Here is a 17759-nt window from a genome sequence, read left to right as displayed (position 1 = left end):
ATTTATTTTACTCCCTTACTTCCCCACTAACATCCAGAAGACAAGTAAAGGTGATTCTGAAATAAGACAAGCTTAAACTACACTTTTAAATAGATGAAAGAAAACTAAAAAGAAGTGCCTAACATGCTATATACATATGTATTCTTCCCTCCACAAGTTATTTCCAAGGTATATTCAGGCCTCTGAAGCACAGGCAGCAGGGTATCCAAATGGATTAAAGCAATGGTTGTGACTCATCTGCATAGTTTCTGTTGTGGCAGCCCGTGCTGCACATTGCCCTTACGAAATGAAGTAGTGGCTGCACTAGGAACTCTTTTCAATGTACTGGCAATGCCTCTTTAGTAAGCCAGACCACTCTACAGCACCCAAACTAAGTGGCAGCATTAATGTTTCTGATATTGCAGATTTGCTCTCCCCTGGTAACAGACCCTTTTTATTGTTGTTTACTGGAAGCTCTCCCAGCCTCCAGAAAAATAACCTCGGAGACAGGGAGCTTCATTTGAGAACAGGTTTGACTGACAAGGCTACATGCTCCTGAACAGCAATCACTTCCCATGGGGAGAATCAGCAGGTGCTTAAAAGGTAAGAATAACTCTCAGGAGACAAGGGTGGAGTTTCAGACGGCAATTATTCAGAAACTACAGTGCTGCTTACACTGCAGAATAACTCTGATCTCAGCTGAAACGAGTTACCTATTGCACATCATCAACAGCCACATTCTGCACCACCTCTGCACAGATGCACTGCCTGGATGATGTTCAGCCTTTGGATACCGTTGTCTACAGCAAGTCTCTTTAATCCTAGTTCTTAAAATAAAACCTCCACTTCTCCCTACTAGCTCCTGCGTGAGCCACAAGCAATAGGAGTCCTATGTCCTGAGGTGACAAGCTGCGTGGCCGACCAGCCACTGCTGGCTTAAATCAAGGCAGCAGCTTCATGCACTGCACACCAGGGGAATGCTCTTCAAAATACACAACTGCATTCACAAGAGCAATTGCTCATTTCTGGCAGAGTTTACCACCTATGCCTGTATGCAGCCAGAGGTGTGGCTGCTGTGCTTACATACCTGAAATTGTTTTAAATTTAACAAGTACAAGTAGTGAGGAACGGACACCAAAGAATCCAGTACAGCCCGATTTCTGTACAATGCTCCAGCAATACTCACACTCTTTTAACTTACAAGACCACCAAACCAACTGCATCTCCTCTGCTACGGTTGCACGCAGCAGCTAATAAAGCCTGTTGTAGGTATGCTTACCTACAGCACAGCCATAAACAGGACTGCATTTCAAATACACGCGAACACAGTGCGTGACTTCACTGCTGGAGCGTGTCTTAGTACGACTTCCCTTTGTGATGATGCTGCTTCACACGGCTTCACGACTTCAGTGCTCACTGCTTGTGCAGCCAGTGCCATGAATTTACAGTGTTACATCTACTCTGGCACTGATTATTGCAGCCTAGACACAAACCAAAAGGAAGAGTGCCAGCCCACATATAATACAAAAACCAGCATCGCTACGTATACGTGAAACTCCATCACGGTAACTGGAATATCTCAAGAAGCCTAGATTTGCCTTCATTGTGCAATTCCAGGTTGCAAAACCTCACACTAGAACTACATCATGTAACAGACATGAAAACAAGCAAACTTGAACACAAGAGACGAGGTCATACTTTTTCTCAAATGCAATCACAATGCAAGCTTTACAGCATCTTGAAGAGGAGGTTCTGAAGGTAAATGAAGTTCTGCCGTAAACCTCAAGCTGCAAAGATATCTAAGTCTACAGATGAGTACCGTAATAATGCACAAACTACAATGTTACAAAACATACTTTTCTAAAACAAGCCTATTGAACTCATTTTCATTTCAGAAGTGGCATATCCAAACAGAAGACAAGGATAGATGTGTCGGGCAGGTGTTTGTTTTGAATTATATCATAAGTGAGCTAATGGTTCAAAATAGACTGGAAAACAAACACAGCATTAAAACAGATACAGCTTAGCTTAGGATGTACAATCACTAGGTTGAAGCAAGATTGTAAGAGAGTAAGATTAGAATTCAAGAGGACGTTAAATGTTACACTTTCACTGACGTCAAACTGTGGCTTCTTGGGTACCAATAAGTACAATTCCTGAAACTGATGGGTAAGCAATTGGGATGGCCTACAAAATAAGAGAAGGATTGGGTTATCCCTTATTATAAACATGATAATTGCATCTACTTCTCCTGACAGAACACAAGCATGTCAGTTAACAGTGCCTGGTGACTGTGTTTATGCAGTGATTTGTTTTATCTTAAAAACAAACAACAAAAAGCCCCACATTTTTATTTAAATAAAACTTTAGCTGTGCATGATTAAAGACACAAGCTACTCTGGCATAAGAACATTGCTATAAAACCACATTTCAGTCAGACTCATCCCACAGAAAAGCAAGACTTGCTTTATACAGTGCTTTATTTTAGAGCATTAAGGTCTTATCTTTGACAGATGTCCCTCCATCATATAATTTTGTAGTACGAGCAGCTTTTTCAATCTTTTTGAATGAGCACATACTTAAGAATTGAAGTTTCCTGCTCCTAATCTCATTCTAATAAACAGAACTATGTTGACAACAGGATGTTCTAGTGACAAAAGTGAAACCTCAAGTCTTTGAGGTTTGTCCTATTTTATACCATACCCGATGCTTCAATTTGTATCAAAGTGTGTATTTTCTCTGAAAACATGTCCTATGCTCCTCCAATTCAAAGAAAGGGCCAGAGTGTGCCCATTTTATCAGCTCCCTGCTTTAGATAGTTCTATCTAATAAAGATTAATTTAATGATCACAAAGCCATGTTACGTTATAGATGGTTAAACACACATAATGGCTCCTGAAGTTTGAGAAGTTTATATGAGCATTTTGAAAAAAAAAAAAAAATAACATTTACTCTTACTCTATGAAAATATTTATAGTAGATGTCTCTGTTCTGTTACTTTGTGTCTCATTTAGGTACAAGGTAAAAGCCTATAGGGAGACAAATTATTAGTCAAGTGGAAGCCTCACCAGAACACCTACTTGAAATAATTAAAAACAGTCAAACAGCACATGAAAGTCTACTCTAAAATGACCTACACTCATAATTCCATGCTAGCTATATATTCCAGAGATATTTAAATTTGTTTATTATTCTGTATGAATTAGAATTAAGTTCATTTTGTACTTCAGATCTCCATCTTCTGAAGTTCTGGTGGAATCCAATATCTTCTGTACTGAAAAGGTAAATAGTACATGGCTAAAACATAGCAGCTGCTCCCCTGGAAAGCTCTGGATTCCATAAAATCACAGAATGGTTGGGTTGGAAGGGACCTTCCACTAGACCAGGTTGCTCAAAGCAGCATCCAAACCTGGCTTTGAACACTTCCAGGGATGAAGCTCCATCTTATAATGTTTCTGGAAACTCACCACTAGTTTTGGTTGATTATTCTACTCATTAACCATTCTTCTGGGTATTATTTGTTTCATTTTCCATTTGAATTTATCCAGATGCACTTAACAACAATTGGTTTTTATTCTTCCTTCACTAACAGATTAGACAATTCAGCATTTCTCCTAGTGAAGGCAATATATCTTCACTACACAAAATAATCCCTAAATCTTCCTTTTGGCAAGATAAGGCACACAGATCTAAGTGTCACTGAAGCATTTTATCCGGCCCTCTATATTTAGACTTGCAGTCTATTTCCAACTACAAAAAAAAAAGCCAGGAAATCCATTAAAAAAAAGTTTGAGCTATGTAGCTACAATAATTACTCAAAAATCTTCAGCATTTAGTAGCTTATTAACCAACAGGATTTCTTCACAGCTAATTTAGATAGGTTCAGTTTCATACTGTGAGATCTTTAATTGCTGCAAGAACTTAATTCCGCTTGTTAAGTAGATAAGAGTATAATCTCAGTCAAAAATCTTTTCTGATAATAAAAAATGAAGCACTACCTTTATCCCTCCCTGAGCAATACTGCACGAAGCACTATTTTTAGTGTGATGTTTTGGAATAAGAGACTTTACATTAAAAACAGTCTCTCAACATGCATTTCTTTTCCTTCTGAAGTTAACCCTTTGGCTAAAAAGTGTGTAAAAATATACTCTCCTGCATCCTCAGGGTATGCCCACCATTCTGGGAATTTAAACATACACGTACTATGTAAAGCATAACACAATCCAGATACAAGGCCTTCTCTCTTTAGAAACAACCGTTTCCGTTAGCTGTCAGGTTAGGAATGTCTTTTTTTTTTTCCCCTTGTAAAATTACAACCATCCAACGAAAGATCATACATTCATCTATGCATGCTGCTTAATTCTGTGCCGAGCTCCATATGAACAGCAAAACATGCTGTTTGAATTCAATCCTTACTGAAGAACATAAAACAAACCTAAGCAAAACTATCTTCTTTAAAAAAATGTAAAGAATGACAAACGTCATTTGTGCAGGCTTTACACCATCACACCTTCTACAGGAAGAAACCACCACTAAGTGAATAAAACATGAAATTAACATTTGTAGCCTGCCAGAATCTTTTAAGAACTGCAAAATTCAACCAGTTTTCAAACATTCTTTCCGAGCAATGAGAAAAGAACTACCTAATTATAATTTTTTACATACTTGTACAAATGGTCTCATATACATATGGAATTCAAAACAAGGGATTACAAGAATCATCTCAAGACTTAAGCATGCCTTACTTTTATCCCTCCAGCTCAATTGTTTACAGTTGTCAAAAAACAAGCAAGCATCACATTAAACATGTGAAAAAGCAGAACACCCACCATATACATCAGAATGTCTCTAATCATCACCATTGCTGTTTGATGATCATTCCATGCTTGGTTTAGTGTCTGTAAGAAGTTGTTATTCAAGGAGTTCAACACATCTTCTCGCACCTGAAGTGAAAAAGAATATATTGTCATAAACCCAAGTCTGTTTCCCCTTCATTATTTAAATCTTAACAAGCTCTGCTTCCGAAAAAACGAATTCTTCTCTTCTGTGAACTCTGAGTATCACAAACACGTTCATATTTTTCCTGGGCGCTAGCCAGCCCTTTATATACCCTTGTATATAACTTCAGGAGAAAAATAAGGCTTTATATAAGCAAGAAAAAAAACACTGTGAAAACAATAGCTACAAATTAAAGGTGGATATTAAATTTCAAAGGAATATCTGAAATTTCAAATGTTAAAAATATTTTCATATAACTTCTTAAAGGTTTAATTTTCTATGCTCTACTGTTACAATTAATGTCAACGGTACTATCACAAGTCATTTCAGAATATTGGGAAGTACCAGATGTCATAAGCAGAAACAAGCACAGGTAGAAAATCAGACACAGCGACAGAAAAACAAGCCAAGAGAGCAGCAAATAGTTGCAGCAAATAGCAGTTCTGAAAGAAGACTCACTCAGTGAAGACCAGGCCCTCGTATTAATAGTCCAGAATTGCTAACAAGGCTTCAGGGAACAAGAGAAAAATCATCACTGTTTTTACTAATGCATTGTCTAGTTAATCTGTTCATCCCATCAACTCCAGGCTTTACTTGTTTCTGGTATTACTACTCCCTACTAATCAAAAGGAATATCTGGTTTTGTATTTTGATTTTCATGCAGTAGTCATGTACTAACAGTGCTCAAGCTTTCAACTCCTGCAAAAAATAAACCTGATGTAAAAAAAAATATATATATATTCCAGATTTAACAAAACGTGTGAATTGAATTTTGAAATAGCATAAAGAATACATCCTGCCCTCTATCATTACCCCAAATCATGTGAATCTGCCCTCTGCTTTATGATAACCCCCTAAAAAACAGATACAGTCCAGGCATGTAAATGAATGGCCAATAAACCTCCAGGAGTCAGAGTATGTTCAACTCCCAGCCAGCAGCAAACACTCATTTTTTTCCTCCTTTATAATGAACCTGTCACAGTAAAAAAAAAAAAAAAAAAAAAAAAAAAACAACAGCCAACAGATAACTATTAGGAAGAAAACACAAGAGCAAACAAAAACCAAACAATCAAGCAAAAACAACCTGATACCTTTTAAAGGTCAAAAAGTTTGCTGTTTAGTTAAAGCTGACTTGTAGCAAACAATCAGTATACATCCTCCATACAGGATAAAACAAATCTAGTTTTACTTGTAACAATGACATAAAATCAAAGTTTTAATACAAATTTGGACAAACCTTTTCTCAACACCACTTCCAAACGAGGAAAGTCAACAGGCTAAGTAGGTAACAAAGAGTAATAGAAGTAGCCTACAGAACTCTAGGTGTGAATGTAAAGATGAGAGACATCCTTTTAGGAGGACCCTCAATGGTGGTAAGTGCAAATGGGGTATAGTTTCAAGTTCTTACAGCCCAGTAAAGCCCTACCTACACAGCTGGATTTTTGTGTAGCAATATGCAAGCATCGTCGTAAGAGAGGGGACTGAAAAGAATGCCCAAATTTGTACTTAACGTGTAAATGGTTCAATAAATAAAGGTTTATAGAACTGCTGAACGCTTTTAGAGACTTCTGCCTTCCAAACAGACAGTTTGAAGGCTGTTGATTGTGTCAGACCAAGTTTGTTTTCTTTAACAAGTTTTCTTTCTCTAACTGGATAGAGACGTTTCCTTTCCTCCTCTCAGTTCAAAATACAGCTAATTTACTAGAAAAATAGACCAAAGGCTACTTTTTCTGCATGCTGGAGGAACTTCGTTGCAAATACATCTCAACAGTTTGGGACAATCTGCCGGTGCATGTGTGGTGCCATCACTGCCCCCACAGCTCTCCAGCCACGACCACTTGCTGTGACGGGCAGAGCCCAGAACCAACACCCAACCGCTGCCAGCAGCTCCCTGCAGCGTTGGGGGCATCTCCTTCCCTCCCTGCACTACAACCTGCCCCCATCTGCGCTTCATGTCACGTTAAGTGTCTTATACCTTACAAGAGAGGCATGCTCAGGGGCCAGGCAGCAACAGTCCCGATCCAAGTTGATAGTTAAGACTGCAAGAATGCTCTGGCCAGCTCCTGATCCACCAATCCACATCCCAGAGTCCTTGCACGCAAACAAACACCCACACACCCGAGAGACATCACTCTGTCATTTAAGCTTTATTAAGTTACTAGGCAAAAACAGTATACCAAAAAATAAAATCAGTCTGGCATGCAACTATACATACTCCAACAACTTAGAAAGGCAGAGCAAAAACACAGCATGGCATTTCATCCAGACACTACGGTCTCTTCTCAATAAGCTGCAAAAGCTTATCCCAGTAATATTCACCCTGTTAGCAGGAACTGAAACTAGCTTTGCTTGCAAGTTGTTCAAGGTTTTCTGAAATCTTCAAATTCCTGCTCTGCAGACATTCCTCTGCAAGGCCTCTCCTTGCTTTTGGAGAACACAGGACGCAGGTATAATGCACAGGCAGTGCTGCCTGGCTGGCTCATTCTCTCTGGTAGTGACTGTCATTTACCCTTCAGTCTCCCAGACGCACGTGCTGCTGTCATCTAATCTATGTGGCTTTTAGCTAAAATAGGAATGTGCATTAAAAACCTCATCAGCCTTGTAAAGAGTAAGCCAAATCTCCAAGAAAAAGAAGCATGATATCTTTGCTTTCACTTCCTTAATCGATATGAAGAAACCTTGGAAAAATAATTATTTTGTGGACCAGCCACAGTAGTCAGACTTAGCAAAGAAAAACTAAAAGCACAATTCATTTACAAGTACAGAGAATCGGGGTAGGGATCAATCAGTTTTACTCAAGTATATGAAAGACCATCACAGGACACTTCAAAGATCTCTACAACACCGAGCTACCGTGCCTTTCTGATTGCACACATCCATCACAATAATCCTACCAGATTAGCCAGCACCAGATCCCGTGTCAGCTGGTAAGCAAACAGGGTGCTCAGTGCCAGGTAGTGATTGCTTCCACGCAGACGTGAGAGCTCTCGGACCCGCACCACCTTACCTCTGCCCCATGCCCTGTGCCATGCAGCTTGCTGAAAACATACTTTACATCCAGCGATGGGGCTGTATGGCACAAAGCCACGCTCAGAGTCTCTCTGTAAAACTTGCAATGACACTCTCCTCAGCTTATTTTAAGCTGCAGACACGTTTGGAAAAAAGTTCTTGTAGTTGCTACAAAAGACACCCTGATTGTTGTTTACAACAGCTGCCCAGCTACAACGTGTTGAATACATTCCTTGTACAGGCCATGAATGCACCCCTATTACAGGAAGAGTACGATAAAGCACAACACACCACAGCCAAGCAAAAACCTGGAATAAAGCTGCTTCGGTGAATAAATGACTTTCAGTGTAAAAACACCTGGACATTGACACTTTTCTATAGAGAAGGAAGCCCTTCAGAGACAGCTGCTGCTCTTCTAAAGCCTTAGGAAAACTTCAGCCTGGAAAGTTTTATCAGCAGAACGTGAGGTTCAATTAACCCCGCTTGTAGTGAGTTGTGTAGCCATCTCTGCAATCCCGCAGTAACTGGCAGGCACATCCAGCACGAACAGGACTGCCAAGGTCCAGTCTCAAAGTAAATTAGCAGCTTCATAATCTATGTAAGGTCTTGTATTTGCAATTAGGAAATCTTGCTTGCGACTCTAGGCTCAATTATATTTTATAATGGATATGGCTCCTAGGAAATCCAGCACACACACATACAAAATCTCTTAAGAATAGTTTATGGCATGAGCTTCCAATACTTTTAAGTAACTCTCTATTAAGTGTACACAAAGCAGGCTCGTGGCCTAGCATTCTCTCTTACAGCGTCCTGATGCAGCAGCACGGAGAGCCCAAGGATGTGATCTGCAGCACTCTAAGGACAGGCTCACACAGACGGAGCCCTCTGCGGGGACCAGCAGTACAGGAAGGCATTTTCTAACCTAAGACCTCAAGGTCCAAGAACTTTTATTACCAAATTTCATCTTGTACGGAAGTCCAAACAGTGCAACAGTCCGAAAATCAAAAGACAGTATTCTAAAATGTTCAAGTTGCAACTAAGTTAGCAGGTTCACTGTGATGTTACCAGAAGTGTTTGTTCACCCATGCAGCTATTATCCTTTTAGACAAAAGAAAAAAAACACAGAAGACTGAAAACCATTGATTACTCTGAACTGCACTTGCTTTGTGTCTATTCCACCTGACCCTTCTGCCCTCCATATAATTGAAGACTCACACAAGAACATCCTAAAATATTAAGGACAGAAAGATAAGGCTAGACAATTCTTCATATCTTGTCAGCCAAGTGTACAGCAGACCCTAAAGCTTACTCATTCATCTCCTACACAACTCCTCATGCATAATTCCCTACCTAAAGCACAGACACGGTGGAAATCACCTCTTGGATTTCCTTGGAGGAGATACCTGTCTTCTCTCCGCAGCACCACGATAGCAAATGTTAAAGCTTGCCACAGATCACAGAGAGCCCCAGAGCAGACACGCTGCCTTTCATCCAAACCTGCCCCAGCACTCGCTAACGTTCCCCCTGCATCCAACAGTGACCCCACGAGGACTGGCTCGGTGCTCCTTACCGAAGGGTTTTCTTGGATGCCTTTCGTAACTACTACTGAGTTACTACAGGCACTGCCATTGATAATCTCCCTCAGCTGTATCAGCAAAGACTCTGCTGTAAAGCACCCTGGCATGCCAATGACAGGCAGCAACGGAAGCGTTTGATAAGATTTCCATATCCCAAAAATCTCGTCCTGTTCAGTAAGGCTCTAGCACCTCCCCGACCCAGCATGTTTCAGCCCATGTAAGCGCAGGACAGTCCTTGGTGTTTCTGAATCTTTGATGCGCAGAATACTCCGGCAGCGTTATCACCTACCAAAAAATACTTCATTGGCCAACAAATCGATCAATCAATCCCTCTGCCTCACGCACAATTTATAGAATTGATTTGAGGCTGGATTTCAGACTGAAACCATCAAAATGAAGGGAATTTTAAAAACATTATCCTGCAAACTTCAGGATTTTCCGTTCTAGTAAGTGATGTTAAAGAGCTGCAAACTAAGCTTTGTTGGCATTTTGTTGTTTTTTAAAATAATTTTACAACATTTATGTGTTGAAGGAACAGACAAGGATCAAGACGTGAAGTGTCCACATCAAGCTACAGCGATGCCGAATGACAAGAAAAGGAGCAATCCGGGAAACCTCAGATGCACAAGAATTAAATGTACCCTGTTTCATGCTTGAATTAAGGTAAAAGGTTTCAGTGCATTTTATTCATTTTTTAACTTGCTTTTAGAGGTACTAAAAAATAATGTCAATATACAGGCAAAGACAAGCTTTATAATGTTTTTATCCTGTGGTAAACACTCAGTTGTTGAGGACAGCTAACTCCTACCAATTACGTGGAGTAAGCTCCTTGGCTCACTGCCTCCTTCACCAAGCACGGCGATCCTAACTGCAGGCTGCTGGGGTCTGCAAGTTCAAAACCAAGCACCCTTCACAGGAACTTGCCTGGGTGCTTTCATCTCGTATGCTTGTACTGCGTTTGCACCTATCACTTTATTTACAACTCAACAGGCTGTGAAGACAGCACATGGCATTATGCTTTCTTGCTTAGACGTTAAATATTATTCTTTAGAGTTTCTTTCTAATAAAAATAATGGGTAAGTGCAACTTTCATCTAGCAATTACACAAGCACAAAAGAATAAATAGAGCTCTTAACAATACCTCACCAAAAATAAACTTTTGCTTCCCAAGCTTGGCAACAATTTTTAAAAACATATGAATGCAGTGCCTCTGCTTAGTTTCTGCATCTACTCTTCATTAACCTGTGTGACTGGAATACTACAGGAATGTAATTTGTTTTGCAGGAAGATAACCAGTAGAGATGAACAAAAAGTAGCAATTCTGTTTGAAGGTTTCTTGCAATTCAAAATTTGCATTTTGTTCCTTCTAACCACTGCCTGCCTTTATTACAACCTAACCATTTCTGAAAAATTTCATTTTGGTGAAGTTAAACACAATTCATGAACAACATTTCAGCTGGCAAAACTCCCCTCTTCTATACTCTAGCACCTTTGATTCTCTGAATGTAACTTTACAGAGATTTACGGCTAAAACTTGTATTGCTAACTAGCTACTTAATATCTAACAGAGAACTGCTCTTGGAAAGAACCACTGAAAACACTATCCCTCTAAAATTTCTGTTCCATGAAGTGTGAGGTTAAACAAAAGCACTGTTTTATCTATTTTATTACAAGTACTAACAATAATGAGATGCCATTTCAGAACTGATCCTATTCTTAACAAACAACGACCTATTTTTTCATAGTTCCAGCTATAACATGTACCTGAACATAACATCCTCAAGCAAAGCCCACCAAAAGAAACAAGGCTTCGAATCCCCACTATTTTATTTTTATATTTTAAGTTTTATCCTAGAACCATTTAACTTATAGGAAGGCACTATCACACATCTGAATAATAAAGCTATTTTAACATTAGGGCATTTAGCTACTAAAACTCAGTATTTATTCCTTCTATTTAAAACAAAACTTTGGCTCATCTGTTTTTCTGTTACCCATGCACGCAGATACCCTTTGATTAATCACGTTAAAGATCGGAGTACTACAGCACTGGAAAAAAATCATCAGAAAAATTAGGATTAAGCGTCAGAAAGGCATTTCTCTATACTAGTATCTGTACAAGCCTCTCCGGCAGCGCAGTGATAGCACAAACTCGCAGGATCTCCTGCTCTTCTGCCACTTTGCCACGGTTAATGCTTCAGAATAGTGTTTTTGCATATGGATAATTTAAATAGAATAGTTAGAAAGAAAGACAATCAGCTTTCCTCAAATTAAACCAGGATAAACTCAAACCTAAGAAAAAAAGTTTAGTATCCTAATTATTATTAAATGTAGACTATAAAAACACAGGCATATACACAAACACGGCACAGAAAGCCTCAGGAACGTAGCTATTATGAAAACAGAAGTGCTCAAGACTCACAAATGCACTACAATTAGAGTCATAAAATATTTAGCCATTTCACACAGGATGCTTCCTCTCATGCAAATGGTTAAAAAGCCAACACACACCGACACATAAAGCAGGTTTTAGACTATGCTTATCAGAACCATACCTTTAAAAACTAAGATTTTAGGAAAGAGCTGATTTTCACCTGTGCCACAGCAACAGCACTTCCATGCATAGTGACCGCAGCATCTCCAGGTAACAGACACAAAAAGCTTCCCGAGCATTACACGATATTTAGGCACAGACCTCCCATCCACCCTCTGCGCTCCTGCCACAAGTAAACATCCAGGATGCACCACGGCATATGACTTTCCTAATTGAAAGTTGTAATAAGAGGACAAAAATCTGACACTCTATCTGAACCCACAGACAGTACACGGGATCAAAGTGGCCGTGCATTTCTTTCCAAAGATAGGAGGTCTGAACGTTACCACAAGAAGTACAGCATCTTCCTGAGACTTCAGATCCTATTACCTCTAAACATTATCTGGACTCATAAAAAGCGAGCTTCAACGTGGTTTCAATAACACGCTTAACCATCAGCCCTAAATTCTACCCACCGAAGCTAGAGAGGTTTTCCGTGGTTTAACGCAAGATGTGAAGAGCCCTTTTCTGAGATGATACATCTTCAGAAATAGAAATTTCTGTGTGGCATTTGGACTGAATTACACTGCTTTGAAAAGGTTGAAATAACAGAATGCAGATTGCTCAGGGCTTTTGCTGCTGCTGAGCTGTGTGTTTGCATATTGCCTCCTGCCTCTCGAAATTGTGTAATCCTAGCACAACTCTCTCATTAACTTGTGAATTAGTTCATTTGCCCATAACAAACAGGTTGTTGCACAGGTATTTATTCTGCTTCACAGATGAAAAACAAACCAAACTGAGTTCTGAGAAAGTCACAAAATGCCTTCAAAATGCTTTTTTTTTTTAGAAAAAGACAACAACAAACTGGCATGGCTGCATCTCAGCAGTGATGCTCTAGCTCGAGTTGTTTCCTGTTTTACACTTTCAAAAACTTCCTATGGCGCACCCTCCATCTGTAACTTGTAACAAAAACTATCTGGAACATGAAGTAAATTAAGCAGCAGGAAGTTAGCTCTTAACCACCATTTCTTTAGGGTATCCATTGAATAGTTTCAACTAAATGTTACACAATAACATTAGATTTTACTCGCTTAAGCAACTGAACAGAACGCTTCAGTACAAGGGACATTAATAAAAATGACATACCTTGTTTATGAGATGCTCAGTGACCACTTCCCTCAGTCCAGTGTAGAGTTTTTCTCCGTGTTTATGCAACACCATTGTATAGGCATTCCTATATAGCTCCTCGAAGCTGAGGCCACTATTATTCTTACGCTGGATCTCTTGGATGGCGTTTTTTAGGAGATCCCAAATGCTGTTTACATACTTCTCATCCATAGTCATCTGTAACAATAAAACAAGACTGTTTAGAATCAAGATAAAGCTACCTTCAGAAGTTAGAGCTGTAGAAGCAGCGACTGCTTCTGCCACATTTTGTTGATTCCAACATTTTTTTTTTTTTTTTTTTATCAAAACAATACAGGTGATACTGGTAGGGAGTTAACAGCCATTAACTCCATTAGTAGGGAGTTCTCCAAAATTAACAGCTGTATTAAACAAGGTTCCACTGCACAAAGTTAAACAACTTGCTATAGGATATGCATAAGGCTCTAACCAGAACATGTATGACCCTGAGCTGTTACGCAGACTATCTGTACTTCAGTAAAGGCACTAAATAAAAACAGTACCAATACAGAAAAATTCAGTGACAGAAAGTGTTATAACAAAGTCTCAACAGAACACCAAAACAATTTTTGTCCAGTGCTATCTAGTGATTAGTGCAAAACAGTTTACAATTGTGTTTTACCAATCCCAGTTATTTACCAAAATCAAGTGCTTCAAAATATGATGCTACATGGATGAAGCAGCATCTGAGATGGCACAGGCTCACAGAAACACAGCAACAAAGTTGCTGATGGCATTGCATAAAGTTTGATGACTCAAGCTCCATCACCCAACTGAAAGAAAATCCACTTGAATTAAACCAAACTTAAAATGTGATTTTTAAAGATATTTTTTGTTTACTTTATAGGCAATCTAGCCTTTTACACCTCAACAAAAAGGCTGAGGAAGAAATAAAAATATTTCTCCCCGAATTACTGTAGAGAAAGAAAATACCCCTGATCCTAACAATACCATAAAAGCGCCCTTGAAAATAATTAAGTGAAAAATAATGCTATGACAGCATAAAGGGAAACCATAACCCACCCTGGTATCTCTCCCTTCTCCCTCCCCTCCTACCCAACAACCACAAAGCGAGGAGAGGAAGGACACTGAAGGCTAGATTGCATTTGTAGTCAAACACAATGATGAACAGCACAAAGCGAAACAAGCACCATCTCCCATCGCCCTAGTCTTCAGGAATTTTGGTTAAAAACCAAAGGTTTTCATTCCAAAAACATCCCCATCATTCACCACTTTTTCACTCTCTTGATAACAGAGTCACCAACCTACTGACACGTACATTCCTAGCTCCCTATCTTCCAGAAGCAGCAGCACAGAAATTGAACGTCCCATCCCCTCCACACGCACACCTTGCTCATTCTGCTACCTGTGATATCGAAAGGTCAGTTATTTTCCTTTTAATTTGCATCTGCTGCACTGGTGCCTCTTCACGGAAATGATTTTCTGAAGTCTTCCTAACAAGCCATTTCACAAGTACTGATAACGAAGTCAACTATTCAGGCAGCAGTTACAGACAGCAATCCAAGTAAAAGCCTTTCAGCTTTTCTTTCACAAAAATGCTGTTCTGTTTTCAAACAAAGCAGACTCTCAAAGCAACACCTACCTATGCCACCTTCTCCCCTTGATAATCAAAAATCTCTCAGCCAACGTGACTTTTTTTTTGTGTCTCTCTGCTGCAATTCAATTGCTTACCACATTTAAATATATGCTCTATGTAAGTCAGGCAAATCTCCAGCCGCTGGTTTGGGAAGGTATTATATAGCAGTGCTGGTTGTTGGTCAGCTGGGAAACATCTCTGTATGTTAGAGATCAGCATTACATCTAATAACTCCGATCTGTTCCGGAAAAGAAAAAAATGGGATAGTTCTTCTACTTTTAATTCAAATGCTATCAAAAATGAAGGAATAGTTGCAATATTTGCTCCAAATTCGCTAAGTTAAGCGCAACAGAACTTTCTGCCACTTAAACCACACACCGGTCTGCTTGGGAAGCACAAGAAAGATTCATAAAAGGTAATTTCAAGGAGTTTACTTCTCCATGTGATAAATATACAGGTATATTTTAAATGATAGCATACACTTATCACCATCTAAGATCAAACAAAGTACTCTGCTGCTCAGTGCACTTTCTATTCTGCTACTATTTAGACTACTATCTGTGATGTTCTGGGGGAAACAGGTTTGCTGAAGCTCTACATTCTTGGTTAGAAGAATTCTGCTACTATTTAGACTACTATCTGTGATGTTCTGGGGGAAACAGGTTTGCTGAAGCTCTACATTCTTGGTTAGAAGAGCCCTGGTCTTCCAAAAAAAAAAAAAAAAAAAAAAAAAAAAAAAAGTTATTTCCTCCCTACTGGTGAAAGTGTTTTAGCTTTGAACTGCCACTGGATCACCTTCAAAGTTGTGTAAGAACTGCAGTGACTACATCTACTCTTTGACTACAAGCTTGAGGTTCACCTTTTTTCATACTCCATCCTTAAGTTAGACTTGTACATAGATTAAAAAAAAGCAAAAAAAAACAAGCAATAAATAAAATTAGTTCACGATGCCACTACACCACTTTTTCACCTCTCAGAATTTTGTACCAAACCATCTCTAAAAGCTATTAGAGAATTATAATCCCAATCACCCTGTAGAGATCACCCAGTACAGATTTACACAACTCTCCGGATCCCAACTAACAGCAAAGCCTTTGTGTGATCCTCTTCCACCAACCTGAACGCAGTATCAGAACCCAAATGTTCCTGCAAGCTCACTCCCAGATTTCTTCTGACAGCCATATATCAGAAAAGTGAACTGCATGGCTGCAATCCAGTTGTCACACTCGTGCCTTCTATTCTAGCAGATTTTAGCAAAAGCTGGATTTCTGTTTCTGCTGGTGCTTTTCGGAAAAAAGGCAAGTTCAAAAAAAAAAGCATTAAAAGCAAAATCCCAGTAATTTCAATAGTGCTTACACCCAGTTTCATAAAAAGATAGTTAGAAGCCAACGTCCAAAGAGAGGAAATGTATTAATGTAGTCCCATTTATCTGAACATTACCTTTCTTGGGGAATGGGCAAGAGATCAAGTCCATCATTGGCAGGAGAGATGTCTGTTTGTAACAAGCCACTAGTTGGAAAACTTCCACAAACTGCGGCTCTAATGCTAGTGATTCAAAGACACAGCCTGAGCACAACCATCTGAACTCAGAGCAAAGCACAAGAACATCTTGAGGAAATCAGACTGCACTTTCATGTATACTGATATTGTAGTCATTTCACAGAAAAAAAAAAAAAAAGGTCTGCAAAGGACTCAAAAGGTCCTTTATTTCACAGGACTGCCACAATGCAGAATCAGATGTGTGTGCTGCCTGTAACAATAGTTTGCCTATCCTATCAAAACCTCCAAGCCTGAATCAGCAATCACTGATTCCACGAAGCTCTCACAAATATCTCATGCCAAACAGGCCACTGCTAAATTCTCAGAAGTTTTAGAAGTCTGTAAAAAGACCTGCATCAGATTTTTCCTTTTTAAAAGTTGCAAACATCGCTACTCAATTTTTCTACTGCAGTTTCCAGCAGAGCGTTTGCCACAATTCTACACGCTACCAAGTGAACCGGATCCATTCAGAAAGGAAGAAGCGTTGCTTTGCAGTGATCAAATTTTCAGAAACTCAACCAACACCTGCCTCATTCCTTCCTGTGACATCCTTTAGGTCTAACACCCCAGAGCAAGCACAGATTGAAATTACAGAATGTGAGTGGAGTGTTTACCTGGCCTACCTTGAAGGAAGTGAGTGGATACCGGCAATTAAAGCTAGTTAGCAGCTCTGTTAGTAAACATTTGCACCTGGTAATTGCAGCCTGTTTGACTCCCTTACTTGCCAGCTGTCAGCAGACAAAATGAGCAGGGCTGACTGCTGCCATCACTGGGGCCTTGACCCACAGTCCATGAGGTGAGGGACACTGAAAATGATGTCAGTTCAAGATGGCACTAAGTAGTCTGTCACACAAGTGTTTAGCATCCTCTGCCTGACACCTTCATTCTGGATGAAGCTCGGCTGAGGTTAACCAGCAAGCGGCAAGAGCAGCACATTCCCTGCCTCCAAACTTAATCACTACTTCAATTTTTATAAGCCCTTCTAATATTAATTAAAAAGGCAAGAATTTATGATGACAGGGATATGCCGCCTAGAGTTTGCTCCAAGAATCCCCTGAACATGGCATATTCGTTCCCTATCTTCTTCAGCTACAGAACAGATAAGAAGGTACTCCCGTTCGTGACAGATGGACGAGAATATTCATCCTCCTTTGGCTTTCGAAACCTTCATCTCTGTGTAGTGACCAGCATACCTGGAAGAGGACACATTGGCTACGCTTCATGTCCAGAAAACATCAGTATGTCAAGAATTCAACAACTCCATTACCCACACTCTGAAACAGAAACATCTGATCTCAGGTGAACAATGTCACCAGGCACAAAAGTCCTTAATAATGTGATA

The 17759-nt window shown here is 39.6% G+C and overlaps 1 protein-coding gene across 1 annotated transcript in view; it reads right to left on the bottom strand.

The window, feature by feature from the left end:
- CUL3 (cullin 3) overlaps positions 1 to 17759 on the bottom strand; it is a 53119-nt gene that overhangs the window by 24670 nt on the left and 10690 nt on the right. The window contains exons 2-3 of the mRNA XM_032193062.1: positions 13243 to 13440; positions 4809 to 4922 (exon numbers count right to left, since the gene is read on the bottom strand). Of these exons, the coding sequence (XP_032048953.1) occupies positions 4809 to 4922; positions 13243 to 13440 (312 nt within the window). The remainder of the gene's footprint in view (positions 1 to 4808; positions 4923 to 13242; positions 13441 to 17759) is intronic.

The sequence above is a fragment of the Aythya fuligula genome, chromosome 9 (genome assembly GCF_009819795.1).
Source record: "Aythya fuligula isolate bAytFul2 chromosome 9, bAytFul2.pri, whole genome shotgun sequence".
Classification (NCBI taxonomy): Eukaryota; Metazoa; Chordata; class Aves; order Anseriformes; family Anatidae; genus Aythya; species Aythya fuligula.
This window is presented reverse-complemented; position numbering and strand designations above follow the sequence as displayed.